Source organism: Rhineura floridana, chromosome 1 (genome assembly GCF_030035675.1).
Source record: "Rhineura floridana isolate rRhiFlo1 chromosome 1, rRhiFlo1.hap2, whole genome shotgun sequence".
Classification (NCBI taxonomy): domain Eukaryota; kingdom Metazoa; phylum Chordata; class Lepidosauria; order Squamata; family Rhineuridae; genus Rhineura; species Rhineura floridana.
Window position 1 is genome coordinate 23,425,666 of NC_084480.1, and position 16,902 is coordinate 23,442,567.

At 44.6% G+C, this 16,902-nt stretch overlaps 1 protein-coding gene across 1 annotated transcript; it reads left to right on the forward strand.

Annotated features, from left to right (window-relative positions):
* The first annotated feature begins 1,471 nt into the window (after positions 1–1,471).
* Positions 1,472–4,895, forward strand: PMAIP1 (phorbol-12-myristate-13-acetate-induced protein 1). The gene is made up of 2 exons (XM_061607429.1): positions 1,472–1,862; positions 3,744–4,895. Exons 1-2 carry the CDS (start codon positions 1,808–1,810, stop codon positions 3,854–3,856), a joined length of 168 nt encoding a protein of 55 aa, XP_061463413.1. The 5' UTR covers positions 1,472–1,807; the 3' UTR covers positions 3,857–4,895.
* The last annotated feature ends 12,007 nt before the right edge of the window (positions 4,896–16,902 follow it).

A 16,902-nucleotide genomic window follows, 5' to 3' on the forward strand; every position in this document is an offset into this window, starting at 1 on the left:
AAGCCCAATGGAAGATCAAAAATGGGTTCAGAATGGCCTGGGAAGTGCCTTCTCCAGATAATGGATAAGAATTTCCCAGTTCATTTTGAAGCAGTGTTTTGGTTTTCCTTGGTACATGTGTCACTATTGATTTTTCTAGATTCAGGCAACAGAGGAAGGCTCCCTGGTCCATTCAGAAGCATTTTTTGTTTCCCCTTGTAGAGAAGTGATTGTTGTCCAGAGAAAATAATTGAGAAATCCCACATTGCTGTGATTGGGTGAGGAGAAAGCACTTGGCGTAAGTGGGAAGACATTATATTATTCTTAGTGTTTTACACGTTCCTAGGCTGAGCCCAGGTAAACCTGATGAACTCCCCCCCCCATTTCTGAATCTAAACATACCTTGACTTGATTCAGTTAAGGCACAAATATACACAGAGGCAGACCTGCATTCATATCCCTTGTTAAATGAGGAACTATGACACAAATAGGAACTGTATATGCAGTTCCAGGCCTCTGTTCAGTAGAGGGCTGCTGTGTGTGCAGAGCCCTACTCCAAATGTTGGAGAAAGCACCAATCGCCTAAGTGACTGCAGGAGGAGAGCACTAGATTCAGTAGTTGCCCACAACGCAGATCACTCTCTTTCACCCAAACAGGTTTTGAAGCTGTGCCACTCACTGCCAGTGTTCGAACCAGAGCTACGCTTGAATGACAGTGAGATCAGACCCTTAGCTGGAAGGATATCAGTTTGATATAGCCCTCCTCTATTTTCAGTGCGGCTGTTTTCTTTTACCGCTACACGCACATAAAGAGCACCAGAGGGATGGAAAAATATTTTCTGTGCCTTCCACTTCTCACTGAAATATGGTTGATTGAAGGATAAGTGACCACAGGAAAATTAATACACACACCCCTAAAAAAAAGTAAAGAAAGTAAAACCAACATTGTCTTTCTTTTTTGCCACATATTTGCAAACACGATCAATAGGAACAGAAGGGGAAGAGCGGATTTGAGCTTGGATTTCATCCCTCCTCGCAGCAGAGAAATGTGCGCGCGTGTGGACGTGAGTCAGCCGCGTGTCATTCACAAGTGAATGTGCAGATTCAGACGCCCGAGTTTAGCTTTCGTATGTTGGTACCGGGGACCGTAGGAACGGTCGAAATGAAACGTCCCCCTTCTCACGCAAAGGCGCGGGAAAGCCCTTGCCGCGGTGACGGAGGAGGGCGCCCTTCAGCATGGCTTCCCGATCCCCAACCCGGCGGTTTTGTCGCTCCCCCAGTGCGGAAATGAAACGACCCCTTTCCCCGAAGAAATAAAATGGAGAGGCGGCAACCGCACAATTTGCGCGCTGCTTGTCTCCTCGACCTCTTTGGCCCCTGAAGCCAAGCCCATTTTCTCTTGGAGCCGGGGGTGGAGGTGGAGGTGGGGGTGGCGGTGGGAAGAAGAGTTGGCTGCCCGCCCCTCCGATCCGCCCAAGAGTCCTGGATGGGGGCCCCGCCACCCTTGGCCCCGGGACGGGCTCCAACACGCCCAGCTCCCTCGGACCGCCGCCTGCCCCTCCCCCAGCTGACAACTGGCCCCTGCTTGCCCGGGCATCCCGGCCGCTGATTGGCTGGCTGGGGAAAGGCTCGCCGAAGGAGGCGGGGATTCCTCGTCGTCGTCACTGGGAAACCCCCGGCGCCTTCCCTTGGCTCAGGCACGCCCGGGCAAGAGGCGGGCACAACGCGGGAGGCACAGAGCGAGTTCGGAGCTCCCGTCCGGTGATTTCCGCCTTCCTTCCTTTCCAAGCCGGCCAGACGAGGAAAGCGCGCCCGCTCACAGCTCGACATGATGCCGAACAAAACGCCGCGCAAAACCGCGCCGCACCCCCCAACGCCCGCAGGTGGGTACCAATCGGACCCGGAGCGGCCTGCCATCGCTTTTGGTCCGAGAGACGGGAGCCAGTCGAGGCATGTTGCGTAGGGATATCGAAACCGGGCCACTTTTTCTGTTTTGTTTTTTTGGAGGAGGGGGAATTCTCGAGGTAGGGAGGCGGGGAGAGACGGCGGGGAGGGGGAGCGATCCATCGAAAAGCGAAAGGTCTCCTCTTGTAGAGTTAATAAAGGAGGGATCGCAGGGGTCGAAGGGACCCCCAGAGCCCATCTAGTCCACAGGCATGGCCATCCGCTCCCCAGATCCTCCCCTCCAGTAAATGCCCTTGATTTAGGAGCCTAGGTGTGCTCATTGTGCAAGATTTGGGATGGTGGCCTTTATGGGCCTCGGGCTCACTCCCTATTTTTAATCTTTAGTCTAAATATTTCTCTTCCTCCTCCTCTGTCTGCCCCATCTCCTTCCCACCATCTTTTCCCTTCCCTTTTCTCTCTTTCCAAAGATGGTCCTGGCGGTATAGATGCCACCCAGCTTGGGCCGCGGTCCTGACACAGTTGCTTTCATTGCTCATGACCCGCCAGTTGAAGACCAACACTTCAGAATTTGTAGTAGGCTGCCAAATTGTCCAGGTGCAAACTTCAAAACAGTAGTCATAGATTTGACACGAGGTGTGGGAGGGGTCAATCATCTGCTTGGCTTTTGTGTTTCTGCGGGCTTGTGTCTGCAATGCCCACTTGCCCAGATCCAACAGTCCCATGAGGGATGTCTTTTACTCTGCCCTTTAGGGCTTGGCCATTCACTTCAGTGGGAGCAGAAAGCCTATAAGGTGGCCTTCTCTAAACCCCTAAAGCTGCAGTCATTGTAACCAATTGTCAGAGATGATGACAATTAATCCAAAAGATCATGGGGGCAGCATCAAGTTGGAGGAGGGCTGCAAGAAGAAGCTCCTCTCACCAGAAGCTTTGCGTGACCTTGGATGCTGCCTTCAACCAGGTCAAGACATTTGCCCATCTGACCCAATATACTCTGCTATCCAGCATCTCAGGCTGAGGTCTTCCTCATCACCGGCTTCTGAAATCCTTTAACTGGAGATGCCAGAGATTAAACTGGGGGCTTCTGCATGCAAAGCATGTGCTTTGCCACTGAAGGTCTCCCCCCCATATGTATTCCTTACATAGGGAGCTGATGTTAACATGATGCGAACTGCGCTCTGATTCCCCAAATGCTTTGGGCAATCACTAAGCCAGGAGTGGAGGTGAGGATGATATTTCCTCCCTTCATCTTCTGTCCCACTGTGTGTGTGTGTGTGTGTGTGTGTTAAAGGAGTTCTGTTCCAAAATAGGGGAAGTGGGCAGGGTGTCAACATCTGTGTACTATGGGGACTGAAAGAGAATGTTCAAAACCTGGAACAGGTACAGAGGAGGGCAACCAGGATGATCAGGGGACTGGAAACAAAGCCTGGTGAGGACAGACTGGAAGAACTGGGCATGTTTAGCCTTGAGAAGACTGAGGGGAGATGTGATAGCAGCTTGAAAGGTTGTCACACAGAGGAGGGCCAGGATCTCTTCTCAACTGTCCCAGAGTGCAGGACAGGGAATAATGGGCTCAAGTTGCAGGAAGCCAGATTTTGACTGAACATCAGGCAAATTGCCTAGGGTGGTGGTGGGCTCTCCAACACTGGAGGCATTCAAGAGGCAGCTGGAGAGCCACCTATCGGGTGTGCTTTAACTTGGATTCCTGCATTGAGCAGGGGTTGGACTCGATGGCCTTATAGGCCCCTTCCAACTCTACTATTCTATGAGTCTGATTTAAAGTGATATAAGGCTTATAATTATGTGAAAAGATTAGCTGTAATCAGTGCAGAAGACTAACAATGTGCTTGGATCATTTACAGACTCAGAGGTAGAGACGGAATGCGCATTGCAACTGCGCAAGATTGGTGACAAGTGGAACCTCCGCCAGAAGATCCTTAACCTGATTTCAAAGCTTTTCTGCCCTGGAACATGAGAGTGTTTTTACTCAAAATGGAAATGGAGGAAGAAAAAAAGAATCCTTTGGAAGATCCAACTTTTATGTATGTGGAGTCATAAAATAGACTTCCGTAAGAGAAAGGAGATGAAATGTTTCCTGTGCACTTCTGCTGCCTTGTTTCCTGTGGGCAAGGAAGGCTCCTGTAATATGATTTCTTCAGATAAAGTTTCAGAAAGATTGCTAGGGAATGCAACTGGAAGGAACTGAAGAGGAGAGAATTGGAATTTACTGTTTACCAACCATGTTGGACTGTGAAGGGCACTGGAAAATGAAGGAATCTGGGTGGGGTGAACTAACCCAGAGCTCAACGTTCTGATTTCCATAGTTCTGGAATTCATATGCTCAGCTGTTACGCTGTATTGAAAGGTTATGGGATTTCATGCATAGCAAAGAGCAACTTTTTTATAAACTCTGGACATGCACAGTACAAATCAATTTGCCAGCAATTTATAATTGCTTTTTCGTTTTCGTTTTCTAGAATTTGGAATCCCAGGTTTAGTATACTGGGGAAAGAAGTATTTTGCTTGTGTGTTTGTTTAGTTGAAATGAATGTACAATGTTACATGTTAGTAGCTTGTATTTAATGAATTAAACTGTAATGTCATTAATTTATAAGGCTAAAGTGAGTACATCTGCAGTGCCAGTGTACCAATATATGTCCTACGGGGTAGGATGTTATATGAATATTTATTTTTGTTGGAACTATACAGTAATGGAATACTTTTGGGTTATCAACCAGAACTAACTATTCCAGATGAGTGTTCAAAGCATGCAGCAAAGGCTGCATCAGACTAGAGGGATGCGAAGTGACATCCTTCAAGTAAAAGTCACAGTATTCTTAGCATTACATAATGAGTTGTACAATTTTAGTTTATCAGTTAACAGAATATGGTTCTCCATTTATATCAAAGGCAATAGATTTCTTTGCAGTGTTAGACTTGCTTAAATGGAATAAGCTTTAGAAAGAAAGTTACATTAAGATTGCACTTCTTAAAGGAAAAGTAAGACTTTTTTTTACATAAAGACCACATTATTCAAAATATGTTATCAGGATAAAATGTTACAGCGTCTTTTTTTAATTGGAGAAGATTTAAGACGGAGAACTTTGCCCCAGTGTAGAGGTGGATGGGAGATCAGATGTGCACATGCTCAGTTTTCGTTACAGTGAGAGAAGCTGATCCAAGCATACAAAAGAATGCCTGCGATGATCATCTGCCAGCATTAGGATGAACCCCAAAGATTTTTAAGTCTGGAAGTGCATGGTGTTCAGAACAAATTGCCTAGTCTGGTGATTTTAGTTGACATCAAACAAACCTCAGCTTTTATTCTGTGGCATTCTTATTGTGCATTCTGTCTGACAGGTTAATGAAATGTACGTTAGCCCTAATTAAAAGACATGTTGCAATTGGCTAAGATACAAGACATTTTTAGTTTCTTTCTATGAAACAAAATGCAAACCTTCAATGATTCAATCATAATTCAAATGTTCTTAAGTAATTACATTAACACACTCTATTTTAAAGCCAGGATATTTGCTTTGATCCCCCCCCTCTTATTTTGGATTGCCTGCCATAAAAGTGTAAACAACTAATATTGTTGAAGTCACTGGGAAGTTGGCAAATCTTTTTGGTTAGTAAAGTGTCATTTCAACAAACTCTGATTTTCTAACATTGCCTTCATCCAGTACATATTGCCAGATTCTGGTTGAGTTAAGTGTTCAGGCAAACAAATACCTTTGGAATTATGAAGTGTCATTTCAATCATATGGTATAATACTTCATTTATATTTATATATTTCAATAGTGACTTTTTTCTTTGCATAATGTTTCGATGTTGGTGCATTGCACAATGTGTTCCTTTGCCACGCATATGTGTTTCTGTCAAGAACAACAGTTTACAGCAAAAGAGTTTGTTCAAAGTGTTTAAGGGCCACACTCAGAAAGGTTCCAGTTCCATGCAATTGCATGGACTTTCACAAGGGCTTGCTTTTTTTTTTGTCTTACAACTATTTGTGCTGAGATCTTGCTTAATGAATAAACTTGATGTGTTTGCAAAAAAATTGCTTTGGAATCTAATTTCTGTGAAATTTGGAACTGAACGCACAGTCGTATGCATTCTGTCTCTTTTGCAGCTGACAATAATGCTGTGCTTCAAGGTGATTGAAAGCCAGTTGCCAGGATTCCATCACAATTAAGGCAGAAGGCCCTGGGGCATCACCAGGTTCTTTGACAATCTCCTCTAAGGCCCTCCACAGCATTTTGGCTGTCCACACAATTGTCATTTGCAAGACCAAAAAGCCACATATGGCATGCTCAACTTGACTTAGAGGCTCACTTGCTCATTTTGACACAAGTGGGAGAATGCTCTTGCGGTCATGTCCTGCTTTGGGGGTTCAAGTAGGCACAGGATGAGAGACTAGATAGTCCTTTGGTCTAATCCAGCAGGCTCTTCTAGGCTGCCTGGCCCCCTTCCCCCCCCTTTCCTCCAGGCCAGGACTGGTTAGAAGGCTACGATATGTGGGAGGAATATCACTGAGCAAGACAATAAATCTCAGTTTCCACTGGGCATTTTCTGCTTTCTCAGAATGTGAGAACAGTTAGGCCTGGGAAGGGGGGATTTCTGGGCTACAAATTCACCATTCAGAGCAACAGCTCCAATATCGTAGTTTACTCTGGTACGTTTGGAATGGATTCAAAAGGAAGACCATTTGGGGGAGGGGGAAAGACTTGTGCTATTTCACTAATACACTTTCATATCTAAGTGGGTTCTTTGCTTACACATATATGTACATATACAAGAGACAGCATTCCCCCCACCCCCAGGGTAAATATCTGACCACACTATGTGGGGAGAAAGCTATTTTTTCAGTTTGATGGCTTAGGTCCTTAGGAGAGCTGATCCAATTACCTCTTAGGAGGCAGAGAGTGAGGTCCTGCTCTAAGATAAAGGGACACAATGGGACATTTCTGCACAGTCAGGTGATAGTATAACTAGCTGACAATCTGAGTAATTTTTTTTACCGCATAAACTTGACTCACTCCTAACCATTTAACGTTTTTCCAGGTCTCCAGCTTTCTGCAGCAATTTGCAATTTTTTAAATCCTCATGAAAATTCTTGAGCATTTCAGTGCCAACTTCTCCTAATTTCTCCTAATTATACAGCTACAAGAGTGGTTGTATACTATAGCTGGCACAGATCTTTTGCATTCTGCAATGTTAAACTGAAAATACCTTCCCCATGCCATTCTGATGCTTCCCATAAGCCCATTTCAAAACAAAACCTTATAAAACATATAGTCCTGAACTCAGAAACACTTGCTTAACAACCCTCTAAGTTTTCTTGACAAAACACAAAACACTCAGAGAGAATTTAGAGTTCAAAGTGTCAAAACAGAAAAAAAATCTAGACCCCTGTTGGAGTTTTTTCTGTCAGTGGTAATTTGTTGAAATTAATTAAACATCAGACATGTTCACAGAGTACCTGTAACCTTATTACTGACCTTGCCCCATACTCTGACCTTCATCTTCTGCAGTTTAAACATTTAAAAACTGCATGGCTGATTTTTAATTAATTTAAGAAATTTAATATTGGAGTCAATGATAGGACAGGCATGCTCAGTAAGAACCAACTGTCAGTGTTCTAAAAGTCAGACTCACAGCTGCTTGGCTTGGCTAATCGGGGCCACACCCACACCAGACCTTTATTTCACCTTAGATAGTCATGGCTTTCCCCAAGGAATCCTGGGAAGTGCAGTTTGTGAAGGGTGCTGAGAGTTGCTGGGAGATGCCCTTTTCCTCTGACAGTGCTCCAGTGGCCAGCGTGGTTTAACAGTCAGCCCCTCTTCTGGGGAGTGTAGCTCTATGAGGGGACTAGGGTGTCTCCTAGCAATTCTCAGCACCCTTCACAAACTATAATTCCCAGGATTCCTTGGGGGAAGCCATGACTGTCTAAAATGACATAAAGGTCTGGTGTGGATGTGGCCAGGGATAGCTTTGGTTTAAATTTGGGTGGGAGATTGCATGTGCCTGCTGTAGAATAAAAAGTTGGGGGAAACCCTGGAAAAACAATGATACTGTTCACAATGTTTTCCTTTTGGAAAGTAAGGGGCTTTCCCTTTGCCCAGTGCCCACCCACTCAATCTCCTTCCCTCCCCCCTCCCTGCCCCTCCCCCTCCCTCCCTCCCCCTCACCTTCTCTCCCCCTTCCTCCTCCTCCCCTTTCTGCCCCTCCCCCAGGTCAGTTTCACCTATCCTAAGCATGATTACATGGCACTAAATCCCATTGAACTCAAAAAGCATGCAAATGATCAAACCTGCCCTGCCCTTCTCCGCCCTCCTATCCCCTCCCTCTTGCCCCTTCCCTCTCCCTTACTTTGCCCCTCTCATCCCTCCCCCTCCCCTTCCAATCCCCTCCCCTCTCCTCTCCCTCCTCCCCTCTCCTCTCCTCTCCCCTCCCCCTTCTCCTCCTCCCTCCCCGGTCAGTTCCATCTATCCTAAGCATGATTGCACAGAAGTAAATCCCACTGAACTCAGTAAGCATGCAAATGATCAGACCTGCATTTCCCCTCCCCATCCCTCCTGTCTCCTCTCCTTCCCTCTCTCTCCTTCCCCTCTCCTCTCCCCTCCTCATCCTATCTTCTTCCTCCCCCTCCCCTGCCTCCTCCAGTCCTGTCTCCCTCTTCTCCTCCTCCCCCGTGGCCAGTTTCACCTATCCTAAGCATGATTGAAGGGGAGTAAATCCCATTGAATTCAATAAGCATGCAAATGATCGATCCATTCTCAGCAAACTTGCACAGGAACCCATTTCTTACCTCCCAGATTAAAAAGCAGAGAAATTCACTAATAGGTAAAAACTTGAGGTTTAAGAATGTACCTATAACCAACATATATTTCTATCAAACTTTAAAAAGCAGGGAAATTGGGCAGCTATAGTGAATGCACCAGGGGAGCAGGAGGCCTGACCTCCTATCTGAGATATTGTACTGCCCTACAAATTTGTCAAAATGCAAACATAATTTGGGTTGGTCTTTCACAGTCCAATTCACTTCTGGCGTAGCTTGGAAGAATTTGGTAACGTGTCTCTGAGCATATGGTGAGTGGTGGCAAGGGGATGTAACTCTGGGTCTTTTTTCAGAATTGGAGCAAAGGTGTCATCTGCCAGAATCTCTTTGCCCTGGCAAGTGCCTGAAGTGATAACAAGGCTTTCATGTTTTACTATTGTTTGTGACAGATACAAACCACAGTAAGTAGACTAACTTTAGTTATTTTAGACTCTAGACTTAATAGTCTTATCAGGAAGGGACTCATTGGATGGTAATACCTGTTACTTCCCATCCTTCAAAAAAAGGGGGGGGGTGAGACCCTTTCAGGGGGGGTCTTCTGCTCATTGTACTTAGTGGGACTCTGGACCTCTGCCCCCAAAGTCTAATTCTAAGTGCACCACTACCTCAGGGTAGAGACCTGTCCTCTGGTATTTTGTAAAGTACTATGCAGAATAATATAGCCAAAATGTTGATCAATAAATCAATTGGGGTGGGGATCTGCCTTTGTGCACAGGACTGGTAGGGATGGAGACAAATTCTGATCCACCTGGAATTCAAGATAGAAACTTGGCTTCCAAATGAAGCTGAATTAGCTTACCCTAGATTACTGACTGCATTTTATAAACAGCATACTAACAAAATCTTGGAGCATGTGCAGACAAGCTTTCGGACCCCATTCCGAATCCCAGAACCCACTCCAGAATTCTGGCAGAGCAGAATTAATCCATTTATGACTCCACCCAAAACTATTCAGATCAGAACCCAGCAATTTTGCTCATGCTTCAGCAATGGAGAGACAGAAGCAGCCTCGGAACACAATTCAGTAGGCTTGACACTCTTGAAATTAAACATTTTGGCACCTGGGCAGGGCTTGTGGATGACTTTGGGTGGAGCCCAAAATTTTTAAGTGGGTTTTCAGGCAGAGTCTAGTGTAGAAAGCTAGCTAGCCAGCTAAGGTGTACAGCTTTTAAAACAAAACCAAAAAAGGTGATGAAGAAAAACGTGTGTGTGTGTGTGTGTGTGTGTGTGTGTGTGTGTGTGTGTGTGTTCTGGACCTGTTAGCAATCCTAAATCTTAAGCCATGACCCTGGCCTCCTTTTATCTCCCCTGATATTTAAATAACAAGGCCATTGACCCTGCTGTGACTATTCAACAGGCAGCATAATCTGGAAGGACCAGTTTCCTTGTAGCAGATTAATCAGGTGAAGTTCTTATGCCTGAGTCAGCATCCCTTGCCGCTTTGTTACACCTGCCTGTTTGCTATTACCTTGTTTATGTGCTTTCCAGAGTGACTCGGGCAGATGGAATTATGTTGTTTATCAGAGACACTTTTCTCCATCAAGACGGACCCAGTCAGGACTGGTAGATACACTGGTAGATTTTTCAAGGGTTGCCTACTGTAAACCACATCCTTTTCCAGCGTGTAGTATAAACATTTCACTACTGTAACAACATTTAGCCATGCTTATGATAGTTCTGATAATGTGCGGAAATGAATGAGCAGACCCATTGAGTTGAACCAACAAATAGCAAGAGCAGCTGGCCCTGGGCTTGCTACCACCTTGTTTCCACCCTGTCACACTCCTGCACCATCCTAGTAAGCGGCAATGACGCTGGTGCTGGGAGGGCAGCTCCATGACACCATTATGCCAGCCGCTCCTCGATGCAGTCCAACAACATCATGAGGCCCACAGATTTGCCACCTCTGCTATATGCACCCATCTGGAATAAGCCCCATTGAACTCAGTGGGTTACGTCTGGGTAGATAAATGTAAGATTACACAGTTAGCCTACAGTTATGCCATTTCTTGAGGACAAACCCCAATTCATTATTTTGTGGAGTTTGTGGATTTGGTTTTATCACATTTATATTTTATGGTTGTAAGCTGCTTTGAGTTCTATTTGGAGTGGGGAGGAAGTGGAATATAAGTTTTTTAAAGTTAAAAAGAGTGATTACACCAATCGAATTATGATGATTTATTCTGATATAATCAGTTTAATAGTCCAACTCTTATCCTTTACACAGGACCTAGGAAGTGCTTAGGATGAGGCTCACTGACTGCCACATCAGCACATCCCAACTGGTACCATCAAACCATTATTATAGAGACATTAGGGCAGTGTCACAGGCAGCTATGATGGAATCTATGATGGAACAAAACTATTCATCCCCTGGAAGCCAGTGGGAATAACAAATGTGCCAATTGACTCTGATCTGCCACGCTGACCCAGTTAAAATGTAATCATCCCACCATAGTTTATCACAACATATATGAACAGCAACAAGCCTAGACTTATGCAGCCCCCGTGTCCTCTCATTCTTTGGCACGACCATGAAAAGGAGATTGGAAGCATCCAGTTGCGGGTTTAAACTAATAATGGTTTGTTGCTATATTAAGCAAGGACAAACTGTGGTTAGTTTAAACTATGATTTCCCCAAGCAACCCAGAATCAAACTGTGGTTTCTGTTTGGGCAAACCATAATTTAAACCAGCAGTGGGGGACCTCCACCTCATGGGCCTTATTAAGAATGCCAGGCATTTTCATCTGTCCCATTTTGAGCAAACCATGCCCACCTGTCCATCACCTGATGTCATATGACATCAGGTGCAGGAAAAGTAAAGCCACAGTTGCACGGGAACAATTGGGTGTGCACTCTAGACTTTAGAGCAGGTGAGGGGAACCTTTGATCCTCCAGATGTTGTTGAACTACAACTCCCATCATCCCTGACCATTGGCCATGCATGCTGGGGCTCATGGAAACTGTAGTTCTGCAACACCTGGCTGGCCAAAGGTTCCCCACACCTGCCTTAGAGAATTCAGCACTGTTTGACTATCACTGCTTATCCTAGTGCACTGTTTTTGGCATAGATTGGGCACACTTGGGGGCAGCCAGGAACTCACAAGTGTATATTATACAGGTTTGTTTTTGTACCAATTACCATGTAAATGTTTTGCCTAAGTGTAACAAGCTGTACATAGTCGGATCACTATGCCCCTCTTGTCTGTTGATCAGTTTAAATCCCAGCCTTCATCTTCTTCTCAACTGGCTACTGGTATGTTATGTCACTCAGGAGAAAAGCAGTTCATCACTCAGCAGGGATTTCAATCTAGGCAGCTCCCAGAAGTAAACACCTGACCAGGAAGCAATAGTCCACTTTCTCTTCAGCTAAACCTATTTGGCTGTTTCATGAACCTTTGAACCTTTTGAGTAAGCTTGTGACTGGCATGATTCAGGTCTGCGAGCTTAATTTGCCCGATCTGGTCCTTACAATTATATAGGCAGGGAAGTAGACATTCTTCCCTTAAAAGGTAAAAACAGCTTGGAGAGTTCTCTGGCTTCCCCTAAAGCCAGGGGTATCAGCATGATCCAGGCAACATAAAGCACTTAAAACACACACACACACATTAATTTTAATGAGAGAGTTAAGCCATACCTGTTGATGCTTAAAGCTCTCCCATTGAAATCAGTGGGAGTTATAGCACAAGCCTATGCTTGTTTACGGCCATGGTCTGATGGGAGCTGGAGTCCAAGAATTTCCGGAGGTCCACTGGTTCCCCGTAACTTCTCTAGTGCTCTCTGTTTTGGATCTCATTGGTCTTAGAAGACTTAAGTCCACGTGTAGGTTGTGCTCTGATCTACGCGGTTGTAGCCAACTGAGTTCTACTCTAAGTAGATCCACTGAAATTAATGGACTTAAGTTAGTCATGGGCATTAATTTCAATGGGCCTACTTTGAGTAGGACTAACAGTGGATGCAACCTATGATGTGTGGCCCCATTTAAATCCTAGGGCACAGTTAAGAGAAGAAGAAAGATTAGAGAGAAGGTGTCAGGATTCACATCCACACGATACGTTTAAAGCACATTTAATGCACATGGCTTCCCCAAAGAGTCCTGGGAACTGTTGCTTGTTAAGGGTGCTGGGAATTGCAGCTTTGTGAGGGGTAAACTACAGTTTCCAGGATTCTTCGTGGGGAAGTCATGCGCTTTAAATATGCTTTAAATGTATGTTGTGTACACAGGCTCTGAGTGGTTAACTGTGCTTAGAACATGTGTGTCCTCCCTGCCCCCTGATTTTTTCAAGTCGGGGCATTGCAGTTATATCTAGAATTGTCCACATGTTCCAGACCCAGATGAATAGCAACAATGGAAAAGGGATATTTATTACAGGCAAACAAGCTTCGCTTTTTGAATGTAATGTTTTGATTATTACAGTTTTCCATATTAGGTGGCATAGCGGGGGTTCCTAGACAATCTTCCATCCAGGCCCTAAGTGGAACCAGACATGTTTAACTTCAGCAAAGATGCAGCTTCATGTTCCTTCAGTATGGATTATGCTCCAGATTTTCTTAAAAGAAAGGTTTCTATAAAGGTTTTCAAAATAGTATTCAGTGAGGGAAAAATCAGATCCAACTAAAGGTTTAAGCCAAGCACCTATTTTGAGAGAGACCCTTTTAGAGAGAAGTGCCAATTCCAATACCCTAACACAGATTTTATCAAAATGTGTTCTTGATATGATCATATGTACAAGAACAAACTTTTCTGTTGAGTACCATTTTTGCTTCATTTCTCATGGTTTCCATTTGCTACCCTCTCTTAGTTCTTTCCAACACACCAGCACCCCCAAGTAATTCTAATTTGGGGAGTTGGAAGTGTTATTGGAATACAGCTGATTCTTGCAGTCCCAAGAATTAACCTGGTTGGTGCTCTGCTGGCCCGTGCTTCATCCTATCTGTTTTTTGTTGGTACATGCAGCCACAGGGAGGCACTGCGGTAAGTTTGTATTGCTGGCATGCTGGATCCTGCAATGCACATGGCACAGTCTGTCTATATTTGACTGTCATGATTTAGAGCACAGTCTAACCCGCACAGACATTGTGAGGCAGAAGAAGAATCCCCGCTGAAGGCAGCACAGACTGGAGAGAAATTAAAACTGACAGTTTGAGCTGGTCCCAGATTTTCCATCTTGAAAGTCTGTTGTGGGAAGGGATTAGGAAATTGCCAATACATAGTGTCTTTCATCTAAATAACTCCTGGGGCTGGATGGTAAGATTACATGATTAAATTGCTCCCGGGACGTGCCACTTTAGACTTTGGGTGTAGACTGTATGACAGAATGAGCCTCCCCTCCATACAAATGGTGGAGTGTCTCCGGGGCGAGAAGGGAAGGTCTGTAGCTCAGTGGCAGATCATCAGCTTTGCATGCAGAAGGTGTCCGGTAAATCAGTGGAGACTGATGGCTCCGATTTTCACTGGGACAGTGAACCCATTCTGGGTTTTAGTCCAAACTTTCAGGGCTTGCTCCTTGGACAGCTCCTTGAAAGTGTGGACTAAAACCTGGAGCAGATTTGCTGTCCCACGGACATTGGGGCCACCAGTCTCCACTGTTCAGGTTTGATCCCTGGCACCTCTAGGTAGGAATGCCCCCTTCCTTTAACCCTGGAGAGCTCCTGCCAGAGAATACTGAACTGAAGAGACCAATGGTCTGATTGCGTATAAGGCAGCTTCCCACCATTCTGCATTGGGTTTCGTTGATGATGAAAGAAAGGTGAGGTATAAATGTAAGAAATAAGTAATTTGCTTTTTCTGTGGGAAGGGCATTCAAACCTGCACATCTCTCTCTCTCTCTCTCTCTCTCTCACACACACACACACACACACACACTTTACCATTCAACATTTATTTAAGCTGGGTCTAAGTAAAAGAAGATGACTGGGAAAGAAGCAAGCTGGTTGGGACATCTTGCGAGATGATTACAGAATGAGTCAAGCAACAGAAAGTGTTTTCCTCTTCTTTCCTTCCTTAAAGAAGATGCAGTCTATAATCAGCCACAAATGAGTTCTCAACCAGTTCAAAGGGGGGGGGGAGCACATCCTACAGTTTCACCTTCTGTTGTCCACAGTGAAATTTGGTATGGTCAGGCCCATAGTTGAGAGGAAGGTTGTGTCTCATCTGCCCATCTGTAACCTCTTCCCACCACCACAATATAAAATATGTTATGAGATGACAAATATGTTGATGACAGCCTTTGAAAAGATATACCAAAATATACCAAAATCTCTGGCCTTCATATACTCTCTCTCTTACACACACACACACGCACATACACCCTAGTCTACAACCAGGAAAGTTGCTTCCCTAGCTGGATTTAAGACTCTGTTAAGGAGGCACCACCTTCCACCAATACATCTATGTTTTTGAAAGCTATCAAAACCAAAAATGCGAACATCTGCACTCCAGATTTTCACAGCTGAATGTACTCTATTGAGCCATCTGCAGAAGACTGCGTTCTTCCTATAAAAATAGTACAAAATCTTTGAAGCTCAGAAGATTAGACAGAGACCCCCCCTTTTGAGCAGAAATGAGTCCAACCTATAAACATGCAGCTAATCCACGTTATCCCAAGTCCCATGTGTTGACCAGAATCCCAGGGAAAGATATGTTGATAGAGGTTATTCAAATAATATTCAGATAGAGTAATGCATGAACAGATTGTAACCACAACCCTCAATATCACATTTTATCCCTGTTACGTGTGTATTTTGAGGGGGAGTTAAATGGTCTAGATTTACTCAATTTATGTGTTTGTGAATATTTCAGTCTTTCTGGAGTATTATTCAGTGTTGTTGTTTTGTTTGTAATATTGCTTTTTAAAAGCTTTTTTTTGGTAATGTTTCTCAGTCTCCAAGACAATAAATGTGTAGTTGTTACGTGTTTGTGCCTTGCTTCAAGGAAATGCACTTAGAATCATAGAATCATAGAACAGTAGAGTTGGAAGGGCCTATGAGGCCATTAAGTCCAACCTCCTGCTTAATGCAAGAATCCAACTTAAAGCATACCCTACAGGTGGCTGTCCAGCTGCCTCTTGAATGCCTCCAGTGTCAGAGAACCCATCAGCTCCCTAGGGCATTGGCTCCATTGTCGTACCTCTCTAACAGTTAGGAAGTTTTTCCTGATATTCAGCCGAAATCTGGTTTCTTATAACTTGAGCCCATTATTCCGTGTCCTGCACTCTGGGATGACCGAGAAGAGATCCCGGCCCTCCTCTATGTAACAACCTTTTAAGTACTTGAAGAGTGCTATCACATCTCCTCTCAGTCTTCTCAAGGCTAAACGTGCCTAGTTCTTTCAGTCTGTCCTCAAAGGACTTTGTTTCCAGTCTCCTGATCATCCTTGTTGCCCACCTGATTGTATAAGAGATCTAAATTCTATAGTATTCAAACCATGATACTTTTGCTGCTTGGAAAATGCATTCTTTCCTTTAGCTGGCCCCCGTCTGGTGAATGGCGTAGTGGAGTGGCCTGCAGTCCTGACCATACTTACTGAGATGATAAATCTATCCAAATGGAGCTCATCCATAAAAAGAAAAAACCTCCAAAGAGAAAACTTGGTCAGAGTGCTAGCCTAGCCTTTTCTCCTTGACATGCTCTTTTTCTATATGAAGCAGATTTATGGATTTATTTATGTTAAAATATTTACATCCCATCTTTGTGCCTGATAAGAGGCCTCCAAAGCAACCGACAGCAAGAATTAGCAAAGATGATTGATGTAAAATGTTTCCTCTCAAGACCTTAAAAGACGTTCCATGCAGTAGTTGCTCTCATGCTTGTTCCAACAGCTGCTCACTGAAGATTCTGTGGGAATTGTAGGGAAGAATAATCCCCCCCCCGAGTCAATGTTGTTGGGTAACTGTCAATGCCGCACCTCAGTAAGGCGCTTCCTGCCAACCTGTTGCACCTCCTTGCTGTCATTGGCTGTGTTGGCAGATTGTGCTACATAATGGTTCAACACCATGTGCATGAGCTGCAGCAACCTTCAGGTTTATGTGCTTCCTTTTCCCTTTTCCTCCTCCTCTATGGCCAGGAGGAAAAGTTCAGCATTTCCTTCCACTTTTGCTTAAGTGTCATCTAGTGTAACAAATTAGATGTCTGTGTTTAACACAAACTATGGCTAATTTCAAATGAGCTAACTTCAGATCA